Source organism: Chaetomium strumarium (genome assembly GCF_033439665.1).
Source record: "Chaetomium strumarium strain CBS 333.67 chromosome Unknown B0T15scaffold_1, whole genome shotgun sequence".
NCBI lineage: Eukaryota > Fungi > Ascomycota > Sordariomycetes > Sordariales > Chaetomiaceae > Chaetomium > Chaetomium strumarium.
The window spans coordinates 4,496,684-4,515,075 of NW_026944429.1; the positions used below are offsets into that span (position 1 = coordinate 4,496,684).

Sequence of the window (18,392 nt, forward strand, 5' to 3'; positions counted from 1 at the left end):
AAGGACCTTCTGGAACATGCGTGTTATCTCTGTTGATGTTAACGTTGCACCGGTCACATGAGTGGCCATCCATGCTCGTTCGAGACAAGTGATATATTCAAATGGGCACGGAAAAGGGATGAAGAAAAGGAGAAAAGGAGGGAAATTTGTAAAGGAAGAGGAAGGAAAGTAAGGCAAGGCCTCGTATTACTTAATGCCCGACAGAGCTCCAACCAGAGGACCAGCTGGACTGCGAACTTGTAAAGTACCTTATTGTTACTGTATTCTCTCGCTGCCGGTGCCGTGCACCACGAAACGAGTGAGGGTATCGTATCATCTACCGTAGATATTAGTTACCTAAGGGACTTCTTTTTTCAGCTTAGAACGCCGTCCCCCAAGCTCTTCTCAATGCCCGTAACAGAAGCGACAGGCCTTCTAGTAATCTTACCCATGTGTTGCCGTATTAGAAGAGAAACCATAAACAAGCCAGAAGTGACTGTGTTCTGTCTACATCGTGTCATGACAACTGGAAGCAATAACAGCAACGCTTGAGATGAGGGGTAAATCCGTGCCTCAACCCCGTTCAGACCTTCACTGATTCCCCCGGTCCAACACCGCGTGCATACCTCCACAGCAGACTCGCCCCTTTCACCTTCCAGGTCGGCAAGCCGACTGCCCTCGCCTTCCCCCCCTTACCCGGCCCACTACTATTCCCCTTCCCTTCCGTCGGAGTAGCGCATCTCTTACTGTGCACCGCCCTACCCCCATGCTGCTGCTGCTGCTGCTGACCCTCCGCTTCCACACCCTGGTTCAAGTGGCCCGCACAAGCAGCGAGCATGCTGCGCACCCACCGCCTCCGAAACCGCCGCCAGTCGTCGTTCGTAGGCCATGGATCGCACCACTCGGCGTCCTCCTCTTCGTCCTCGTCCGTGTCGAGAAGGACACAGTCCTCCCACCGCTTGGCAGTAGTACCACCACCAGCAACACCACCGCAGTATAACCCGGAACCCGAGCCCGAACCCAAAGAAGCAGCAGCAGCAGGAGAGACGCAGCTGTATGCACCGCGGTAGTAATTGTCGTCGTCGTCATAATCCTCCTTGATATCCAGCGGGTAGTACAGCAGCTCGTTGGTGTGGGGCCTGCGCGGCGGGGAGTTGATGTTGGACTCGATGTCGAACTTGAAGCGGTAGGCTTGGTGGACTTGCTGCGGTCTTGGTGCGGCCGGGGCAGGCATAGCAGAAGGGAGAGACGGTAGCGTGGCGTGTGGCGGGGGAAGGGCTGCTGCTGTTGTCTGGAAGGGCAGAGATGCGTTGAATGTGAGCGGAGACGGGGAAGCGGTGGTCTTGTCGACGGTGGTGGTGGTGGCTCGGGACGATGGGATGGGCGTACTAGTAGTAGCAGTTGCCTTGCCCGAATAGGGAGACGATAAAAGAGTATTGGTGGAGGGTGCACTGCTGCTGCTAGCGAGTTGTGGAGGGTAAACAGTACTTGCCCCGAGCCCGGCGAGCACGGACGGAGCACCCATCAGGGACGGGCTGTAGTTCGCCATAGGCGTCAAGGTGCCCGGAAAGCGGAAATCAAACTCGAACTGGAACTCCTGGTGCACCACGAAGATGAGCGTCTTGAGACGCGGGAACTTGGCCAGGCTCGCCAGCAGCTTGCCCATGTTCTGCTTGGACACCTTCCGGCCCAGCACCGGGTGGAAGATGCCCGGATAGACGCCGTACGAAGTGCCCAGAGCAAGCCGCGTTGCCTTGTCGCGCACCAGCGGGATCTGGCTCATGAAATGCAGCGTTCGGTGCAGCCGCTTGACAAGGAGGTACGGCTCGAGAAGCAGGATGTCCCGCGACATGTCGACGTACTTGGTCGTCCTGCCCAGCGTCAGGGGCTTGTAGTGATGCAGGACGAGGTAGCGGCTCTCTCGGCACACCGCTGCGAGAGCCGGAGGGGGTTCCGGGTGCACATTCGCAAACATCAGGCCCTCCTGCGCCGGGGTTTTCTGTTTGGCGTTGGGCGCATCCAGAACTTCGTAGACCCGGGCTTCCGGCAATGCGTACTCCCAGATCATGTTCCGGATCTCAGCCGGGAGCCGCTGGAATTTGCGGAATTGGCGTGCGGTCTGCACGGGGCAGAATCGGGGAAGGAGTTGCTCATGGTGCATCGTTTTGCTTGTCTGTCAAACACCAGCGACCGTCCTATACAATCGTCTTCTTTCAAATCGGCGGGATATAATGTCGACAGCCGCCCGTGTAGCCAAGGAATCCCCGTCTTCCCGTGATATCCCGCCTTTAGACAATATACCCGGCACGGCCACTCGGGAATCAGTGGCCACCTCAAAGTCTCTTCGCACCGTGAATCCTGAGCCGCTTTCTGATGACAAGCGGCCGAAAAGATGGTTTGCTGGAGTTGGATCTATCGCAAAGCGACTGGAGTATAGCCCGCTGATTATGGCTCTCGGCTGAAGATCGAGGCGTGAATACAGATAATCTCAGCGTGCGCTTATGGTCCAGTGCAGTTAACTAGAGCAGGCTGCAGCAGGAGGCGGCTTATGAGGAGCTGACAAGAGTTGATGGTGTGTAGCAAACCACGAATATGTGAAGCTGAGCTGATCAAAGTTCCAGGAAAGCGGCGTGGGAGATATACTACGGCCAGCAATTACAGGACGTAATATTAGGTCATGTGCGCTTCTGGGTCAAGCAAGGCCCGGAGAGGAACTGAAAGCTGGAAATAAAGCCCGGGTGTGAGGGAGGTCGGGCGAAGATGAAGAAGAAGAAGAAGACTATGGGCTTTCTGTTGCTCCAGCTGCTTGTCACTTGACAAAGCAAGCTGCTCGGGCCTAGGAGAGCCTGGGCGAAGTTGGGATCGAAGCGAGATACATCTCGAAACCGGAGACGGGGGGGTCGAAGCCCGATAACACCACGAGCTGCTACCATGCGAGCTGCTTGACCTGGAAGGCGAACCGAAGACACCCGCAGGGCAGGAGCTGAGTTGGAGAAAGTGCCAGGGCTTCCGCAAGCAGCAATCTCACACGGGACTGGTCGGCACAGCACGGTCAGAGCCGAGCATAGGAGGCATCGGCCCATATGACTCTACCGGCCGTTGGACAATGGCAGGCTTGGTCATGTTCATGTCATTTCGCCTGGATCAGCAGGAGCCTGACGAGGCAGCGCCATTGGAAGACGGCTGGCAGCGCCGAGCGTCCAACGGCTCCGTGGAGCGCCCGCCAACTGGGGGAGCGGGATGGCGAGGAAGCTTGGGGGTCCTTCGAGCGCTAGATGTCGAATAGGCAGGCCGAAATGGCTGGGATGTTAGTGAGGTCAGAGGAAGGGACTCTGCAGAGCGAGGGATGATACAGTATACAGTATTGTACGGTATGCTGGCCGTCGGGAACCTTCTGGCGAGCTATTCTTAGCATATAACGTTACTGTGTACGGGCCACGTTTTATTCCTGCAGCGTTCCAATCATTAGCTACTCACACCATACACTACCTTACCTTGGCTTGCCGCTCCGGGACCCACGGTAGCAAGAGAGTTGCACCCTCGCTGTGCGCCGGCTTTCGGGATCGCAGAGGTAGCGTAGCATGGGCGCCGTCGAAGTGGGAGGCGGTGGTCGATAGGCGAGGCGAGTGGATGGGACGGTTGAGAGGCGGGTGGACGTCCAGACGGTTCAGTGGTTCCGCATGAAAGCCAAGGAACAAGGACAGGCAAGTCTCCGAGACGTCAGGAAAAGGTGTGGATGCACATCGGACAGAAAGAATATTTGGGATTTGGTGTGTCAGCCGGACCGATACCTAATGGACCATAGCTGATAGTATGCAGAGGCAAAACAATGCTCGTGTGAAGTTGGCCATCAGGTAGCATACACACAACAATAAGCGAGGCATAAACGCGGGGAGACAATACGTGACAGAGTACTGCGGTACACCATCGATACGACCTCGGGCACGGATATAAAAACGCGAGGTTGCATGAGTCCGAGCGATAGGGACTTTGAGAAGCGGATGCGGGGAAAGGACCCTCTCAAAGTACCCTTGAAGCAGGACAGAAACTCGAAACAAAACATGTCGTTTGGCGAGCCGAAGTCGTTGAACTGCTCTTCCCGCAGCCGAGTAATGCGGCGATGTGGAGCTCGGGTACCTTAGCGAGGGAAGGAACAGGCGACTTCTCGGCGGAGACTGCTCCCGTTGCATGTGCTGTTGTGCGCCGGGCTTTTGCACCGAAAGGAAGACCTCGTCTAAGCATGTTGTCGCTTAGCGAGGGTTGCGTGACATATCCATATTGGAGCAGCTCCGTCATTAATCAATGCGATGAGCGCCGTTGGCCTCGTTTGGGTCGAAAGCGGTGTAGGAACGAGCCCGCCCAGCGAAATGCAAAAGGCCCGCGTCGATGAGGACATTCAAGCTTCAAAGGCGTGGTGGGGAACTAGGCGGTAGGCAGGTGTGGGGCACTTAACTCCGGGCTGCGGCGCTGCAGTTGTTCCGCAGGCCAAGTACTGCTGGCTGACTAAGCAGATGGATCCCAGAAAAAAATTGAATATCAATCGCAGATGCGAGTTTCAATTTTACTTCTTTTCTCTTTTTCTTTTCTCGTGCGGCAGCCCGACGAGACACATCCCCGTGTTGCTCGAATATGATACTACCTATGGTACTCGTAGCGTCAAGTCGCGGCTTAGAGTGATCATAATTGCAGGCCGGATCCCCCATGAAGTCCACCGAGATGAAACTCTGCAGAGCTCGGTGGTGTGGGGGTTTCGGACAATCCATCTTTCAAATGCTGAAGTGCAACGGCGCTGCTCATCTCCTGATGAGCCTCCTGGTCGATTTGCCATCGCTCTCGGAGATCGTCTCTTGTAGGCGGAAGCGAGGTCGCCGGGAAGGCGGCTATTTGCGCGGGTTTTACATGGCATAATCTTCTCAGATGCTTATGCAGTTCCCACACCAGGGAATTGGCCACTGTGTTGTTTCACGCCGCGGATCCCGTGATCGTTTCCGACTAATCCCATTTCCCGGTAGGAGCTGGCGTCGTTGATATAGCCCGCTCCTGAGAGGGAGGGTGCTTCATTTACCCGCGTGAATTCCAGCCATGCGTTATCTGAGAGATGGGAGCGCCATCAGCTTTCTATCTCTTACATCTATAATTGGCAACAACTAGCTAGCAGCCACCCTGTGTCACGCATCCGAATGATATTCATCTGAAAGCTACCTATATCCGACTCGATGCATTCGGAGCCATCTGTCCATCATCCAGGCTCCTTCCTCACGAGTGGTCTGGTTTGATCGACTCGAGAGCCCGCGATCCCTACTCGCCAGGCTCGTCGCCAATCTTCTCCAGCTTCCCCATTTCCCGCTTCTCCCCAGCATCTCCGACCAACCTCAACCGATCCAACCTCGTCTTTTCGCCCTCCCCATCTCCATCCACGACGAACACCACCAAGCTGGTGATATTCTGGAACTTAACGAACCGTAGAGGAATGTTGGCAGTGCCTTCAGCATTCCAGTCCTTCTCGGAGAGCTGGATCTCCTGCGTCGCACTCAGATCCTCCGCCTCATCGAACCCAAGGTTGTGTGGCTTGTTAGTGAAGAGCTTGATGGTGCGCGGTCTCATGGGGACGTCTTCATCATCGTCGTCGTCGGCACTGGGAGGTAGGGACGTAATCTAAAACGCAGAAAGGTTAGCACGATGGTGCCCGTGGGTCAAGTTCAGTTTGCAACACGTAACTCACCTGAAGAGTGTGCAGCTTCAGCATAGACTGGAAGGGCATAAAGAGCAGCAGTTGTTCGTCCGTGTCGCTCTCGACCCAGTCCTTGGCGGTGCCTTTCCCTCCTGACAGCGCGCTGGGCTTTGCGGCGTCAAACAGCACCCGCACGTTCCCGGCCTCTGGGTCATAGTTCAAGAGCTCGCACCGCTGCAGTTCGATTTGGTCCGTGATGTCGGTGTGGTTACGGGGCAGCTCGGCACCTCTCCAATAGCCGCTGCTGCTAGCGCTACCATTGCCGCTTGCTTCCGCGCCGCTGGTGCCCAAGCTCTGAATTTCGTCGCTGAGCTTCTTGACTACTGCCTGGAGTTTCGTGGGATCAGCGCCTTGGACTCTCTCGGCGACCTTGCCGTTGCGGAAGATAATGAATGTCGGCTGCGAGGTAATCCTGTAAGCCTGGGCGACATCTTTCTGCTCATTGGTGTCGACCGAAACGAAGGTAACACGGTTCGGGCGTGAGAGAGCTGTCGAGAGCTGCTCAAATACCGGAGCCACTTGCTGGCTAGGTTGGGATGTCGTTGAATAGACTACAAATGCCCGTTTGTATTAGCGGAACTGCTGCGACGAGCGAGGACGCCTTTGAAGGGATGGATCGAGCATAATGCAAGGCCACCCCAACAAGCTCAATGCATGCCACCATACCATGGAGGCGGGGTAGACACGGCAGCCACAAGTGACAATGACGCGCGGCAAGACTTACAGTTTGCCACTACAAGCCTAGAGGATTGCAGCACCTCGGAGAGCTGTACCGGTGACGATATCTTGACCGTTTTAGACATGTTGGCGGCGGTGTTCGTGCAGTGTCCCAACGAATAATTAGATGGCAATGGATGACAATGGAGACCTGGAGAGCTTGCCCCGCGGATCGCGAACCCTGGCTGTTCAGGCACCACAGACGGGAGCTTCAGCTAATCTTATCTCGGCTAGCGGCAAAACCTTAAGGCCGAGATCCCTGTCTGCCGCCTTCCGTAGGTCACATCTGGGCTTTCCGAACTCCAAGCATGCGCAACGACCCTGACTCATCGCAAACCCATTCCTTGGGGCTTTTGGTTCGCCTAGCAAAGCATATACGCAGTGGCCGCAACACCTCGCATCTATATCACGATATAAGTGAGTAGCTGGCGAAGTCCCCGTCGTTAATGCTGGCTTGTATGCCGGCTCCTGCACGCTGCCCGGTTTCTACCTCCTACACTACTAGTAGTTTGATACATTACATTCTAGTCGTCCCAAAATAACCCAACGATTGCTATGTTTTGCTGAGAACACAAAGTTCCGCTGAGAGTGTAGCCGAGACAAAAACGCAAGAAAGCACCGCTACTATGCTCTTGATAAGACTTCGTGAAAGCGCAGCCTGGAGTTGGACCAACCGCATGTGCAGCCTCTTCCCCAGGATCCATCTGTTGTCCTCTACTGTAATCGCTGAGACGGATGTGGACGACGATGTCGGTCCACTAAGCATGAGATCTGATCGCCCCTTAGGCCATGCCAAAAAAAATTCTCGGCGTTGCGGAGAGCACCGAGATTCGAGAGTCTGGTGTCGATTTCCGAGGCAAGCCTTCAGGCGTCCTGAGGTAGGATGGGCAGCTTAGACTCTGAGAGCAACTCGAATAAATGTCACTTTTTTTTTTCTATCCTGCCTGGTGTTGGCAATCTCCTCTTTGCTGCTGCGCGAGCGGTATGCTTGCAAGTCCAAACGTCCGACACCGGTGGCTGCTCGCTGTGGTCGCGAGAAATAAGCACGCAAATGGAGGCATAGTCCTTGCTAGGTTCCCGAGGTTGCTGTGGTAGGAAACAAGATGGTCGACGATGGGGATACCATAGATTTAGGCTTCCATCTCTGTCCGTTCCGAGGAAGATCGGAGCAGCTTGATCAGCCACGGGCATCCTCCGTGTGCACGTTCATCCGCTCAACATCGTCATCCCCGCCAACCGCAGACGACCCTCCTTCACCAAGGTTGTCAGGTAAAGGTTGCCACAAGCTCGTCAAGTGGCCGACCACATCGGGCTTGGACCGGGTGTGCCAGCCAGCCTCGGTATCCAGCATCCTGTTGCATGCTCTGATGACCTGGTACTTGACGGCTAGCCAGTGCTCAAGGTCGGCGTCGGGGGCAGCGACGATCTGGTTCTTGGGCATGTCGGATAAAAGCAGGGTATCCGGCGTCGCTGCTAAGGCCTTGGTTCGTACTGGACCCTTCGGGACGAAAATGTGTATTGTTGTCAGAGAACTGAACAGAGACCAGATGCGGATCAATGGCAGGAACCGTGGGTGCACGCCCAAGTATTGGAGGTCAACAGCCACATTGCGAATGACCGCTCGATCAATGTTGTTGTCGACCAGCTCGGGCATGACATCGGATTCACGCGACCACGGGATGCGGGGTCGTTCGTCGTCCTTGTAGAGGTAGAAGATGTCGCCCTCGGGATCAACCCAATGGACCTTGTCGCCAAACTGGCAAAGGATCCTCTCGCTCGTGTAGATCGCCCGTGACAGACGGCAGGCCAGGCCGAGGGCCTTGCCTGCTGACCGAGAAATGGTCAACGTGTTGTTGGCGATCTCTACGAAGAAGACTTGGATGCCCAGAGCAGCTTCAAAGATGAGTAATTGGATCTCATAGGGCAGCCCAGCGAGACTGGGCCTTGTTGGGTCGGCTGTGGTCACCCCAGGCGCCCGGACCTTCTGCTTACGATTCTTCATCTTAATCGCGTTGCGGCTGGGCGGTCAGAGAAAGTCTCGACGAGGACGGGGCTCGATCCGAACGGGATGTTGCAAGTCGGCTAGCGATCTTTATCAGTCTTCTAGCCGAGAATGTCAGTCGATGAAGCTGTTATTACGCAGCTACAATACATAACATGTATAGCTCCAATCTGGAATAGCTTACCCGACAGCTCAAGTACTGCAAGCTTGCAGTCAACTCTGCAGCATCACGGTGGATCGATGAGCCAAGACCGGCCATGTGATTTAGCGAGCCATGCCCTCGGGACTCGGGAGACACAGAGAGGGGGTGGCAACAGGACAACAGTGGAGCGTTTGCAAAGTACAGTAGCGGCTTTATCCCCCAAAGGATCACAGTATGGGCAGAGCTGTAAGGAACAAAAACTTATTATCGGTCGGGCAGAACGAGTATGTGTACATGTATTGTACACTACGGTAAGGCAAGCGATAGTCCATGGACATCATTTTTGGAAGGGTTGTTGGGCGGCTTAGTGGGGCACCGGATGTTGCCGTGGGATGATGGCCCGACCGATTGTCGGGTGTGAATCGGACGCTCTTGTTCAAGATCTCAACCAGCAGCTTCGAGCCTCGAGTCTCCTATATTGGTTAGGAAAGTCGTAGCGCAGGGATACTCAATGAAGTCACGGTATAGAATATAAGAGACCTTCATCCGAATCCAAGCTGCTGGTTACGTAAGTTTTGGGCAGCGGTCTGGCCCTGCTGATCTTCGGGCATCCACGTGCATTCCCCACCAGTTTCAGCTTTTAACAACGACGAACTACGTCATACCTACGGGAGTGCGAGGCTAGGGGTAGCAGCGAGGTATCTAAGAACAACCCAAGTTATCTAAGGCAGTAATCTTGAAATTATTCCTGCTAATGTACGGTCAACGATCTTCCTCTTTCTCGCACAATTCAAGTTGAGTTCAAGGAGTGGGGTTCAGCTCTGTATCAGGCGTGTCTATATCAGTCACCTCTTCCCCGGCACACAGCTACTACTAGTAGCTATCCTGACACAACCAGCCATCCGTACTCTCCACCCACAAGCCCGGCCTTCAGGCTCTCACCAGTAGGTCCAAGCCGTCATGCCTCTCAATCACAGACGTCTCCCTAACCTTCCGATGTTCAGTGAGCTACTACTACCCCGAGGCGCGCACACGCTCGCACAAGAAGCGCCTCTACCTCAGCGACCCGCCTCAGCCCGGCATCGTCGACGTCCGGCGCAAAATCACAACCATCATCCCGGCGCCCGCTCCTCCTCCACCACCACCACCACCTCCTCCTCCTCCTCCTCCCGTGCTAGCACTACCACCAGCACCTGTGGTTGTCCAACCAGCTGCTCCTCCCCCGCCGGTCCTCCTGCCACCGCCCGCCCCTCCCAAAGTCCACAACCCCTCCGACGACGTAATCGACGTGATAGCAGTGGACGTCGACCCGCCCTCGCCCAGATCCAAGAGATCTTCCCGCTCCCGCGCCTCGCGCCGCTCCCGGTCCCGCTCCCGGTCCAGCTCGCGCTACCGCGACTGCGATCGTGAGGTGATTGTCGAGCGGGAGCGGCTCGTCCCCGTCCCCGTGCGCGTCCCCGTTCCAGTCCCTGTTCCGGTGCCGGCACCGGCGCCCCAGCAGCGGCCTGAGCCAGAGACGTATCGCTACGTGGAGGGCTTGCCTGCGCGCGAGCGGGAGATGGGGAGGGTGAGGGTCATGGACGTCCCCGCGAGGGCGCCTAGTCCGCCTTCGCGTTCGCGTTCGCCTCTGCGGTCGGAGAGGGAGAGGGAGAGGGTTGGGGTCAGGGTACGGGTGCAGGATAAGTGGGAAGAGGAGAGCCGGGGCGGTGGGAGGGGGTGGGGTAGGGGTTGACACTGGCCCGATGTGGCCAATTCTAGGCCGTGCTTACTTAGGGTCGTTGACCCTTATTTCTTTCTGTGTTATGTTGAGGCTGCTCGTTGGATGAGCGTTGGATGGAGAGGGCGCTTGCTTGTCTCCTTCTTCGTCGTGATGGGATATAATGATGCATACTATGGGGATACCCCGGATGTTTCCGTGTAACGAGTAATGAGGCATATGATGGACGACATTATGAGGTATATACATGGCTGCAAGGATTGATTGGGCATTTGAATGCTCTAGGTACTATATTGGAGCGTTTCCGACAGCATAATGATATTCTTTCAGGACTCTACCAGTAATGACCGTACAAAAAGGGGTTGCCAGACCAACATAGGTGAGTACACTTCCTCAGTTGTCATCCAGGCAAAGCCATAGACGAAAGGCACTGCTGCTATGATACAGCCTAACCAACCCAACTCCAAAGTCCAAAGCCCCAAGTCCATACTGCCTCTATTACTGCCCTGCCATCCAACAGCCAGCACCCACCCCCCCCCCCCCCCCCCCCCTCCCTCTAGTCCTGTCCCACTCCAAACCAGGCGTCTTTCCTCACAGCCGCACCCCGATCGCGCGCGCAAAGTTCTTCCCACCGGGGTACTTCTCCACAAACTCGCGCCAGGCCGGCAGCTTCACGAGGCGGTGCTTCATCCTGTCGCCGGCATCGTACACGGCCTTCTGGATCTTGGCGCTCCACTTGTGCTTCTCGACGCACACGACGGCGTCCAGGAACGAGGCCAGGTGCGCCTCCCTCTCCAGCTCGGCGTCGTCCGCTTCCTCGTCTTCATCGCCCCGGTAGTAGGGGCAGTGCGCGCAGTGGAAACAAGCGCTGCTGCTGCCGTCGCCCTCGGACAGCGACAGCACGTGCCGCGTCAGGTCCTCCACGCTCTTGACCATGCTGCTCTTCAGCGACTGGATGCCGAAATACTCGGCCGCGAAGTAGATCTCGGCGAACGTGTAGAAGGACGGGGACGGCTCCCATGTTTGGCGGGGTAGCTCTGGGGCGGAGGATTAGAAAGAAAAAAGAAAATAAATAAATAAAGTGGGAGTGTTTGAACGGATTGTTTTGACTTGCCGTTTGCGTGAAGGAAGCCCAAGACTGTGGTGAAGGCCACGGGAGGAATGGGCTTGGAGGTCCGGGGGCGGATGACAACTCGGGATCCCTACGCCCTGCTTTAGTGCGCGCAACGAGCGGATGACGGTCTGTTGCGCTCACCGAGTTGCCCTTCCTGTCCAGGGCAGCCTTGAGCCATTTGAGCTGCGCGGAGACAATGTCTTTCTTGACCTTCTAGGTGTAGCCCTCGAACTCCAGCGTCAAGTCTCCCTCGGGATCGCCGGCCCAGACACCGTTCCTCCAGACGATGGTGCTACCCGGCGCTGACAAGTAGCCTTCCATGGCTATGGTAGTCATTTTCGGAATGCCTGATGATGGCGCGAGAGTACAGTAGAAGATGGTTCTACTTGTACACTGCGGTGTCGGAATAGGATGCCAGATCAGAAATGAGCTGTTGCGGTAATCAAAACAGCAAAGGGAAAAGAAAGGTGAAAGTACTGCCAGCTCTGCGTATGGTATATGGTATACAACGAGGTCTGACGAGTCGAGGGGCTGAAGTGCTGATGAATGTTACCCAACTTCCAACATGTAGCTCGGCTGCCAACCGGTGGCCCCTTGTCTGCCTGAAACACTCGCACGCTCTTGCCTGCTTCCTAGGACGGACAGTCTTGAGGAAGTCGCGAGGAGAGGAGCCGCGTTGGCGATCGCCCAGGTCCAAAGCGGGACCCGATTCTGGCGAGCATCGCTTGTTGTCTCATGGTTAGGACAAGCTTCCGCCTGTTCCGCTCTGTCCGTCCCGAATCTATGGGGTAATGCGATCTTGGAAGTATTTAGGTTTTGTGCGCGTTTTGTTTAGGCTTCCAGTTCTACACAACACCCAGTCGAGCACTGGCACTCAGAGCAAAGGCAGACGGGCAACCTTGTAGGCGATAAATAAAGCAACCAGAAGCAAAAGATCATACAAGTATTGTAGTGTAATAGTAGCACAAGGAATGACCCTCGGCGCATACACCGCAGCGGTACCGTCCCAATACCTTTTCTAAGAACCCGCCACCCCAGCCGTGCCTTCATCTCGCTGCTTGCCGGCTCCTCTTTCCCACTGATACAACTCCACCGCTCCCACGGGTGTACCGGGTGCACCAGAAACGTCAAGCGGGTAAAACCAGCGGTTTTGGCTGGGATCAAACAGACAAAGGCACCAGAAAGCCACCGGGGCAACCTTCTAGAAGCCGAAACCGGTCGGCTGCGGCGCAAATCCATTGGCCTGCATGTATGGCGAGGGTGAGGGAGCCGCGCCCGTCGGGCCGGCTGTGATCATGAGCCGGTTGCTGCCGAGGATCGGCGTGTTGTCCTCGACCTTCTCCTGCTCCTTCTCCTTTGCCTTGCGCGCCTCGTTGTCTGCCTTGAGCGAGGCCAGTTCCTTGGTTTGCTGGCAAAGGAGGTTGATCATGTACGGCATGGTGAAGTCGTTCAGGCCGTTGCGCCACGACAGCTCCAGGACGAGGTCGGGCCGGATCAGGTCGTAGCACGCGTAGAGCATGCCGACGTAGCATTCCCGGTTGCCGATGTCCACGAACTAGAGATCAATGTTAGCCAGCATAAACACGACAGATAGACAGGACCGAAACTCACGTATCGCAGAAGCTCCTCAACGACATCGGACTTGCCTGAAATGGCAGCAGTCTCGATGGCATCCTTCCACAGCTTGTCCTGCTTGGATAGGTTGATAGACTTCTCCCACCGCTTGTTCTTGCGGTAGATGCTGGCAGCGATCTGGCGGAAGAACACAAGATCGTGCTTCTCCAGGCGACCAGCAAGATCGACTGCATCGTAATTGTCGTAGTGCTCGACCGAATCGCGCAGCGTCTTGTAATCTTCCTCTTCGATGAGCAAGTCATTGATGGCGTCATTAACAGTGCGCTTGTTCTGCGACTGCACGCTGAGCAGGAACGGCTTGATGAGCGGCAGGTTGTCTGACTTCTGGAACATGCGGACCACCCGGTTCACATCGATCCGGGGAGTCAAGACTTGCAGGAGGTCGGTGAGCAGGGAAGGGTGCTGCTCAAGGTAGAAGTTGATGGCCTTGTAGTAGATTTCGAGATTGGCCACCTTGACGGTAATCTCCTTGAATTGCTGGTGCTCCCACGAGTTCTCGGGCCTCTCCATGACGGCAAGCGCAGCATTGTCAAACTCGTCGTAATGGTAGTAGCAGAACACCAACTCGGGCCACAGGTTGGCCTCCTCGCATGCACGGATCATCTTAGGCAGGTTCATCCGGCTCCAGAAGAGCTTGAGATGCTCCATCAAGCGCTCAGGGTGGTATTTGGACAAGGCAATTCCCAACTCGGTGAACATGCCCATGTGCGCACGCTCCAGACCGAGACCCTGCTCGAGCAGGTTGATGAGCTCGTCGAAGTAGCCATTGCGCTCGTACTGCTTGACGAGTGCCTGGAGCTGCTCGGCATCGACGATGAGGTTGAGACCGCAGATCTGGGCAAGGCGGAACTCCTTCTTGCCGACGCATGCCTCATGAACCTCCCTCCACACCTTGATGTTGTTGGCCTTGCGCGCGCAATCCACAGCGGCCTGATAATCTTCGAGGTGCACAAGCGTGGTAGCGAGCTTCGCCCAATTGGAGATGCTGGTGTAGAAGATCTTGGCCGCCTCGAAGAGACCCTCGGAATAGGCCTTGTCTCCGGACTCCTCAACATTAGCCACGTTGGTCGCCCGCAGGAAGTCTTCGAGCTCTGCGAGCTGGTCGAGCCGGGCGTAGCAGAAGGCGAGGGCGGTATCGATGGCAGGCTCGCGGAGTGTCTTGCGGGCCATGCGGAGATACTTGATAAGTTCCTCATTCTTCCCGGCCGCGACCGCGATCTCAATAACCTCCTCGTAGTTCTTCGGATCCTCCGCCCGGATGTACGAGTCGATTGAGTCGCTCACACGGAGACCGTCCAGCTGGGCCTTGGCTACCTTACTCCAGACCTGCGGCATATCGACCTCCTCAGCAAACGCCTGAGCACGATCGATACTAACCACATGCTCGACGAGGACGTTGACCGCAGCCTCTTTGTTGTCGATCTTTTTGTACACCTCGAATGCCTCCTCAAAGAGACCGACCTCGATACAGACGTTGGCAATCTCATCTGCAGCGAAGTTGTCGAGCCTATGGATGTAGTCCATGACACGGGCCTTGTCCGCCTTGGCAGCGGTGAACATGAGGAGGTTCTGGAGGTTCTGGTTGTCGCTGAAGGGGGACGGCTCCAGGACAATCTTCTCCAGGAGCTCAATAAGCTCCGCCGGCAGATCGGCAGCTAGGAAGCAGGCCACGGCCTCGGAAACCTTGGCAGGATCTGTCGACTCCGGCACGGCGGTCGAGATGACTTGGTCGACCACGGAGCGACGATGGAGGTTGTTCTCGCTGAGGACGAACATCCAAAGCTCCCTGTCCGCTCGCTCCAGAAGATACCTCGCCTGGGCCTTGTACATGGCATTCTCGTTGGTAATGTTAACGAGCTCGAGGTCGTTCTGACCCTTGCGGTAGGCGATGTACGCCAGGTTGGGGTCGCGCTTCTCGCAGTACTTGCCGACTGTGAGCGTGTCATACTGGTCGTTCTCCTTCAGGAACTTTTCAGGGTTGTTGTTGGAGTCAATGTAGATCTTCGCTAGGGCATTGTAAACTGCCTGTTGTTGATTGCCGGCGGCGAGAGTTGCCTCAAGGAACGGAAGCAGCAGCTTGAGGCGATTGCGCGTCTCGACCTCGTGCACCAACTCATCAATGGGGATCGAAGCCGGGTTGACTGTGGTGAGAAGATTCTTGATAATGCTCTCATCGCAGTCGACATCCAACAACCCACCAATAACGCCGGGCGTCCTGGAGGGGTTGACCTGCTGAACGTAGATCTCGATCGACTTGAACTGCTGGTGCTGGTAGAGATAAAGGACCAGATCATGGACAAAGTTGAAGCGATCGCAGACAATCATCAGTGGCAGCATTTCGCTTAGCTTAGCTTCCTTAAGGAAGTTCTTGACCTTCTCCGGATTGAAGACGCTGTTGTCTCGGCAGATGCGCTCGACCTCGCGGATCTGACCCATCTTGGTGGCCGCCTCGATGTACTTGAAGACAACCTCGGGGTCCTCGCTGACGTTGACGATACTGCCAAGGAAGTAGTAGAGACCTTCCGCGGTCTTGTACTTTTCGAAGAGGTCAATCAGGCGCTGGGGACCGAGAAGCTCAGCGTACTTGATAGCGATTTGAACCACAGACTGGAGGTTTTGACGGATGTTGTGCTTCATCATGGCGTCCAGGCAATCGACGGATTGCTCTACCGAGAGACGTCCAAAGTACTCGACAAGCCAATCAGGGTTGAAGTTCGGCATGGCGGGGATGTTGACGATGACCCGCTTGACGGCCGCGGGGTCCTCATAGAGATCAAGAGCTCTCTGCAAGAGGCCAGCTTGCTCACAAAGAGATGCAATGCGAGCCTTGTCGAAGTAGGAAAACATATCATTCCCAAGGATCGCATCCGCAACCTGTGGCGCATTGATCAGGTTCATCTCGAGCAGACGGGTCTGGAGATGGCCATGCTCCGGGTTGTTATCTTTCAGGGCGTCGAGCAGGAAAGCGGTAGCTTGCTGGACCATGCCCTGAGACTGGAAGATGTCGACCACCCGTTCGAGGTCGACCAGAGACCCGCCCTCATGGTTGGCAAGCGACGTAGCGAACTCAGCGCCCTTCTCCGGGTTGACCCGGACAATGTGCTGGAGCAGCTGAACAAAGTCGGGCTGGTAGCCGGCCTGAGCACAGTACGGGAGGATCTTGTCGAACTGGCCGGTCTCGGCGAAGCCGGCAACGACCTTGTGAGGCACGTTGGCCTTCAGGTAGATCGCCAGCGCCATAGTCATGTCGTGTGGGCGGACCATGTCACCAAGCTGCTCAGAGCATTCGAGCTTGTTCTCGCCGAGCCACTTTTGGAGCAGCTGCTTGCGGTTTTGAGCGAGTACAGGCTGAGCGAGTTCGATTGTCTCGTGTTGGTTAAGGGAACCCTTATCGAGAAGCATGCCAAAGTACTGCAGGATATGCGACATCTGCCCCGGCTGTTGAGGGAGCCGCTTGAAACGCTCTATGGTCTGCGGCGTCCGCAGAAATCCGCGCGGGGAGTTGGCCGCAACCTTGGCAGCCTCTTGGTAGTTGCCGTTGGAGAAGAGCTGTTCGAAGCGCTGCTGATAGAGGTTGTCAGCGCCCGGAAGACCGGCACGAGATGCCAACTTGAGCGCCAGCTCAGTGCCGTGGCTCTCGAGGACATATGGAACAATCGTGTTTTCGTCAGCGCTAACGAAGAGAACCTGACCCTTCCGGTTTATGCCGAGAACACCAGTTGAGTCCTTGTCACCGCAGGCTGTGAAAATGGTTTCACCAGAGATGCGATTCATGAAGATACATGTGGCAGTCTCCAGATCGTAAAGGTGGATGAAGCCGAACTTCGTGATGAGGTAGATGATGCCATATTTCTGCGAGATCTGGAGTGCGACAGGAAAATCAGTGGCGGCTTCCGGCGGGAAGAATACGTCGACTGCCTTTTTGGGAAACACGGGGTTCGTCTCGGGGTGATCGACTTCGACGATGTGCAGTTTCGCGCCGACCGCCGTCCGTACGGCAAAGGCGAAGAGTTTAGTGTCCTCGGGAGCGCCGTCTAACCGGATCGTACCAAATACGGCAGCGTGGCCCTCGATGGCTTGGCTAATGCCGCGGTCTTTGGAATACAGCTGCATGGCGCCCACGATGCGTCCTTGCTGCGACGAGATGCCAACCACGACCATCCACTTGCCGTCGGCACTCGTCCGATAGTTGATAATCTGGTTGCCCTGCGTCCTGTTAGTAGCGACCTTCGTCACACCCATTGGACCTCCAGACACGTACCTGAAGATTGGTATTGCGATCAAACACCTTGACGGGTGCCGCTTGGGAGGGATCAAAGACATTCCAGTGGTAGATGGCACTCTCTGTCACCAAGCCAAGGGTTGACTCGCTGATCCACTTCCAGAACGTGACGTCCTCGCTCATCGTTGTCGACTTCAGCTTCTGTTTCTGCTCCAGATCAAAGATCTGCAGTGTCCGTAACTGAGCCTTCAACGCAATGACCTGGCGCGTCCAGTGCATTATTGCGCTGTCGGCCTTGATGGGCCGGCGGATGACGTTGTTGCCATTCTTAAGGTCGACGATGAGGACTTCAGGAGACGACGCCTCATCCTTCTTGTCTCTCAAGCAGACGAAGGAGTCTGATTCTATAGTCTATCATGGGGACCGGAGGGTCAGCGAGATCAAGAGCCGAACGGAACGCAGTAGAGATGGGATGGTCGTACGCAGGTATTGAAAGTGATCGCGGTTTGGTTGACGCCCAGGCTGCTGAGCTGGAACAGTTCCTGGAACTTGATCGGTAATGCCGGCGCCATGGTAATCGCGATGCGCTCGGCCGCGCGGTATTAACGGAAAGCAGTGGCCAACTTGACCGGAGTCTTTGTGTGGTAGGTAGATGAAAGCAGGAGCTTGTTGGAATCGCGTGGTTGAAAGGGGTTGGAATTGGTGGAGCTCCTGCTGGAACGGGAGAAACGGGCGGAGTCTGGGATTACAGTGCTGTCAGGCGAGAATCGCTCAATTAAGGAAGAGAAGCAAGCAATCGAAAGGAAAAAAAAAGTATGCCTCTGGCTCGGCGCCGTGTGATGTGGGAACTCCCGTGGTTGACCGACGCGGCGGTTGAGTAAAATGAGGCCTTCTTGTGCCAGATGCGGGTACTTTGAGCGATCTGTTAAGAGCAGCCCGGATGCTCGCGACCTGCCCTTCGTTCTCAGCCCTGGACTTGCCAGGCTCAGCCAGGGGAGCATCAGACAAGCAGGGATCCTTCATTTGGCTTGGCGGAATCCGTCACCATTCAGACACTGCTTGCTCCACCTTGTCTGAGAAGGCGGCTTATCGATAACACTTTTTGGCTCAGAAAATTGCCAGACCTCTGCAAC

The 18,392-nt window shown here is 55.9% G+C and overlaps 6 protein-coding genes across 6 annotated transcripts; 1 reads left to right on the forward strand and 5 right to left on the reverse strand.

Annotated features, from left to right (window-relative positions):
* Positions 1–402: 402 nt before the first annotated feature.
* B0T15DRAFT_46834 (uncharacterized protein) lies at positions 403–2,397 on the reverse strand. The gene has a single exon (XM_062865982.1). It carries the CDS (start codon positions 2,138–2,140, stop codon positions 563–565), a length of 1,578 nt encoding a protein of 525 aa, XP_062726499.1. The 5' UTR covers positions 2,141–2,397; the 3' UTR covers positions 403–562.
* A 2,880-nt stretch (positions 2,398–5,277) lies between these two features.
* Positions 5,278–6,259, reverse strand: B0T15DRAFT_386874 (PITH domain-containing protein; the record flags this gene model as incomplete). Its single annotated transcript, XM_062864346.1, has 2 exons — positions 5,278–5,614; positions 5,691–6,259. Coding segments are annotated over 2 exons (906 nt in total), but the record flags the coding sequence as incomplete, so codon positions are not given.
* A 1,139-nt stretch (positions 6,260–7,398) lies between these two features.
* B0T15DRAFT_46879 (uncharacterized protein) lies at positions 7,399–8,604 on the reverse strand. The gene has a single exon (XM_062865984.1). The coding sequence runs from the start codon at positions 8,427–8,429 to the stop codon at positions 7,605–7,607; it is 825 nt and encodes a 274-aa protein (XP_062726501.1). The 5' UTR covers positions 8,430–8,604; the 3' UTR covers positions 7,399–7,604.
* A 528-nt stretch (positions 8,605–9,132) lies between these two features.
* Positions 9,133–10,303, forward strand: B0T15DRAFT_498810 (uncharacterized protein; the record flags this gene model as incomplete). Its single annotated transcript, XM_062867323.1, has 2 exons — positions 9,133–9,515; positions 9,576–10,303. Coding segments are annotated over exons 1-2 (729 nt in total). The 5' UTR covers positions 9,133–9,514.
* A 576-nt stretch (positions 10,304–10,879) lies between these two features.
* Positions 10,880–11,738, reverse strand: B0T15DRAFT_489381 (uncharacterized protein; the record flags this gene model as incomplete). Its single annotated transcript, XM_062866592.1, has 3 exons — positions 10,880–11,325; positions 11,495–11,615; positions 11,673–11,738. The coding sequence occupies 3 exons, from the start codon at positions 11,736–11,738 to the stop codon at positions 10,880–10,882; spliced, it is 633 nt and encodes a 210-aa protein (XP_062726503.1).
* Positions 11,739–12,374: 636 nt separating this feature from the next.
* B0T15DRAFT_46968 (uncharacterized protein) lies at positions 12,375–17,930 on the reverse strand. Its single transcript, XM_062865985.1, has 4 exons — positions 17,742–17,930; positions 17,299–17,670; positions 13,014–17,243; positions 12,375–12,957 (listed from the first exon to the last, which is right to left on the reverse strand). Exons 1-4 carry the CDS (start codon positions 17,829–17,831, stop codon positions 12,604–12,606), a joined length of 5,046 nt encoding a protein of 1,681 aa, XP_062726504.1. The 5' UTR covers positions 17,832–17,930; the 3' UTR covers positions 12,375–12,603.
* Positions 17,931–18,392: the final 462 nt, after the last annotated feature.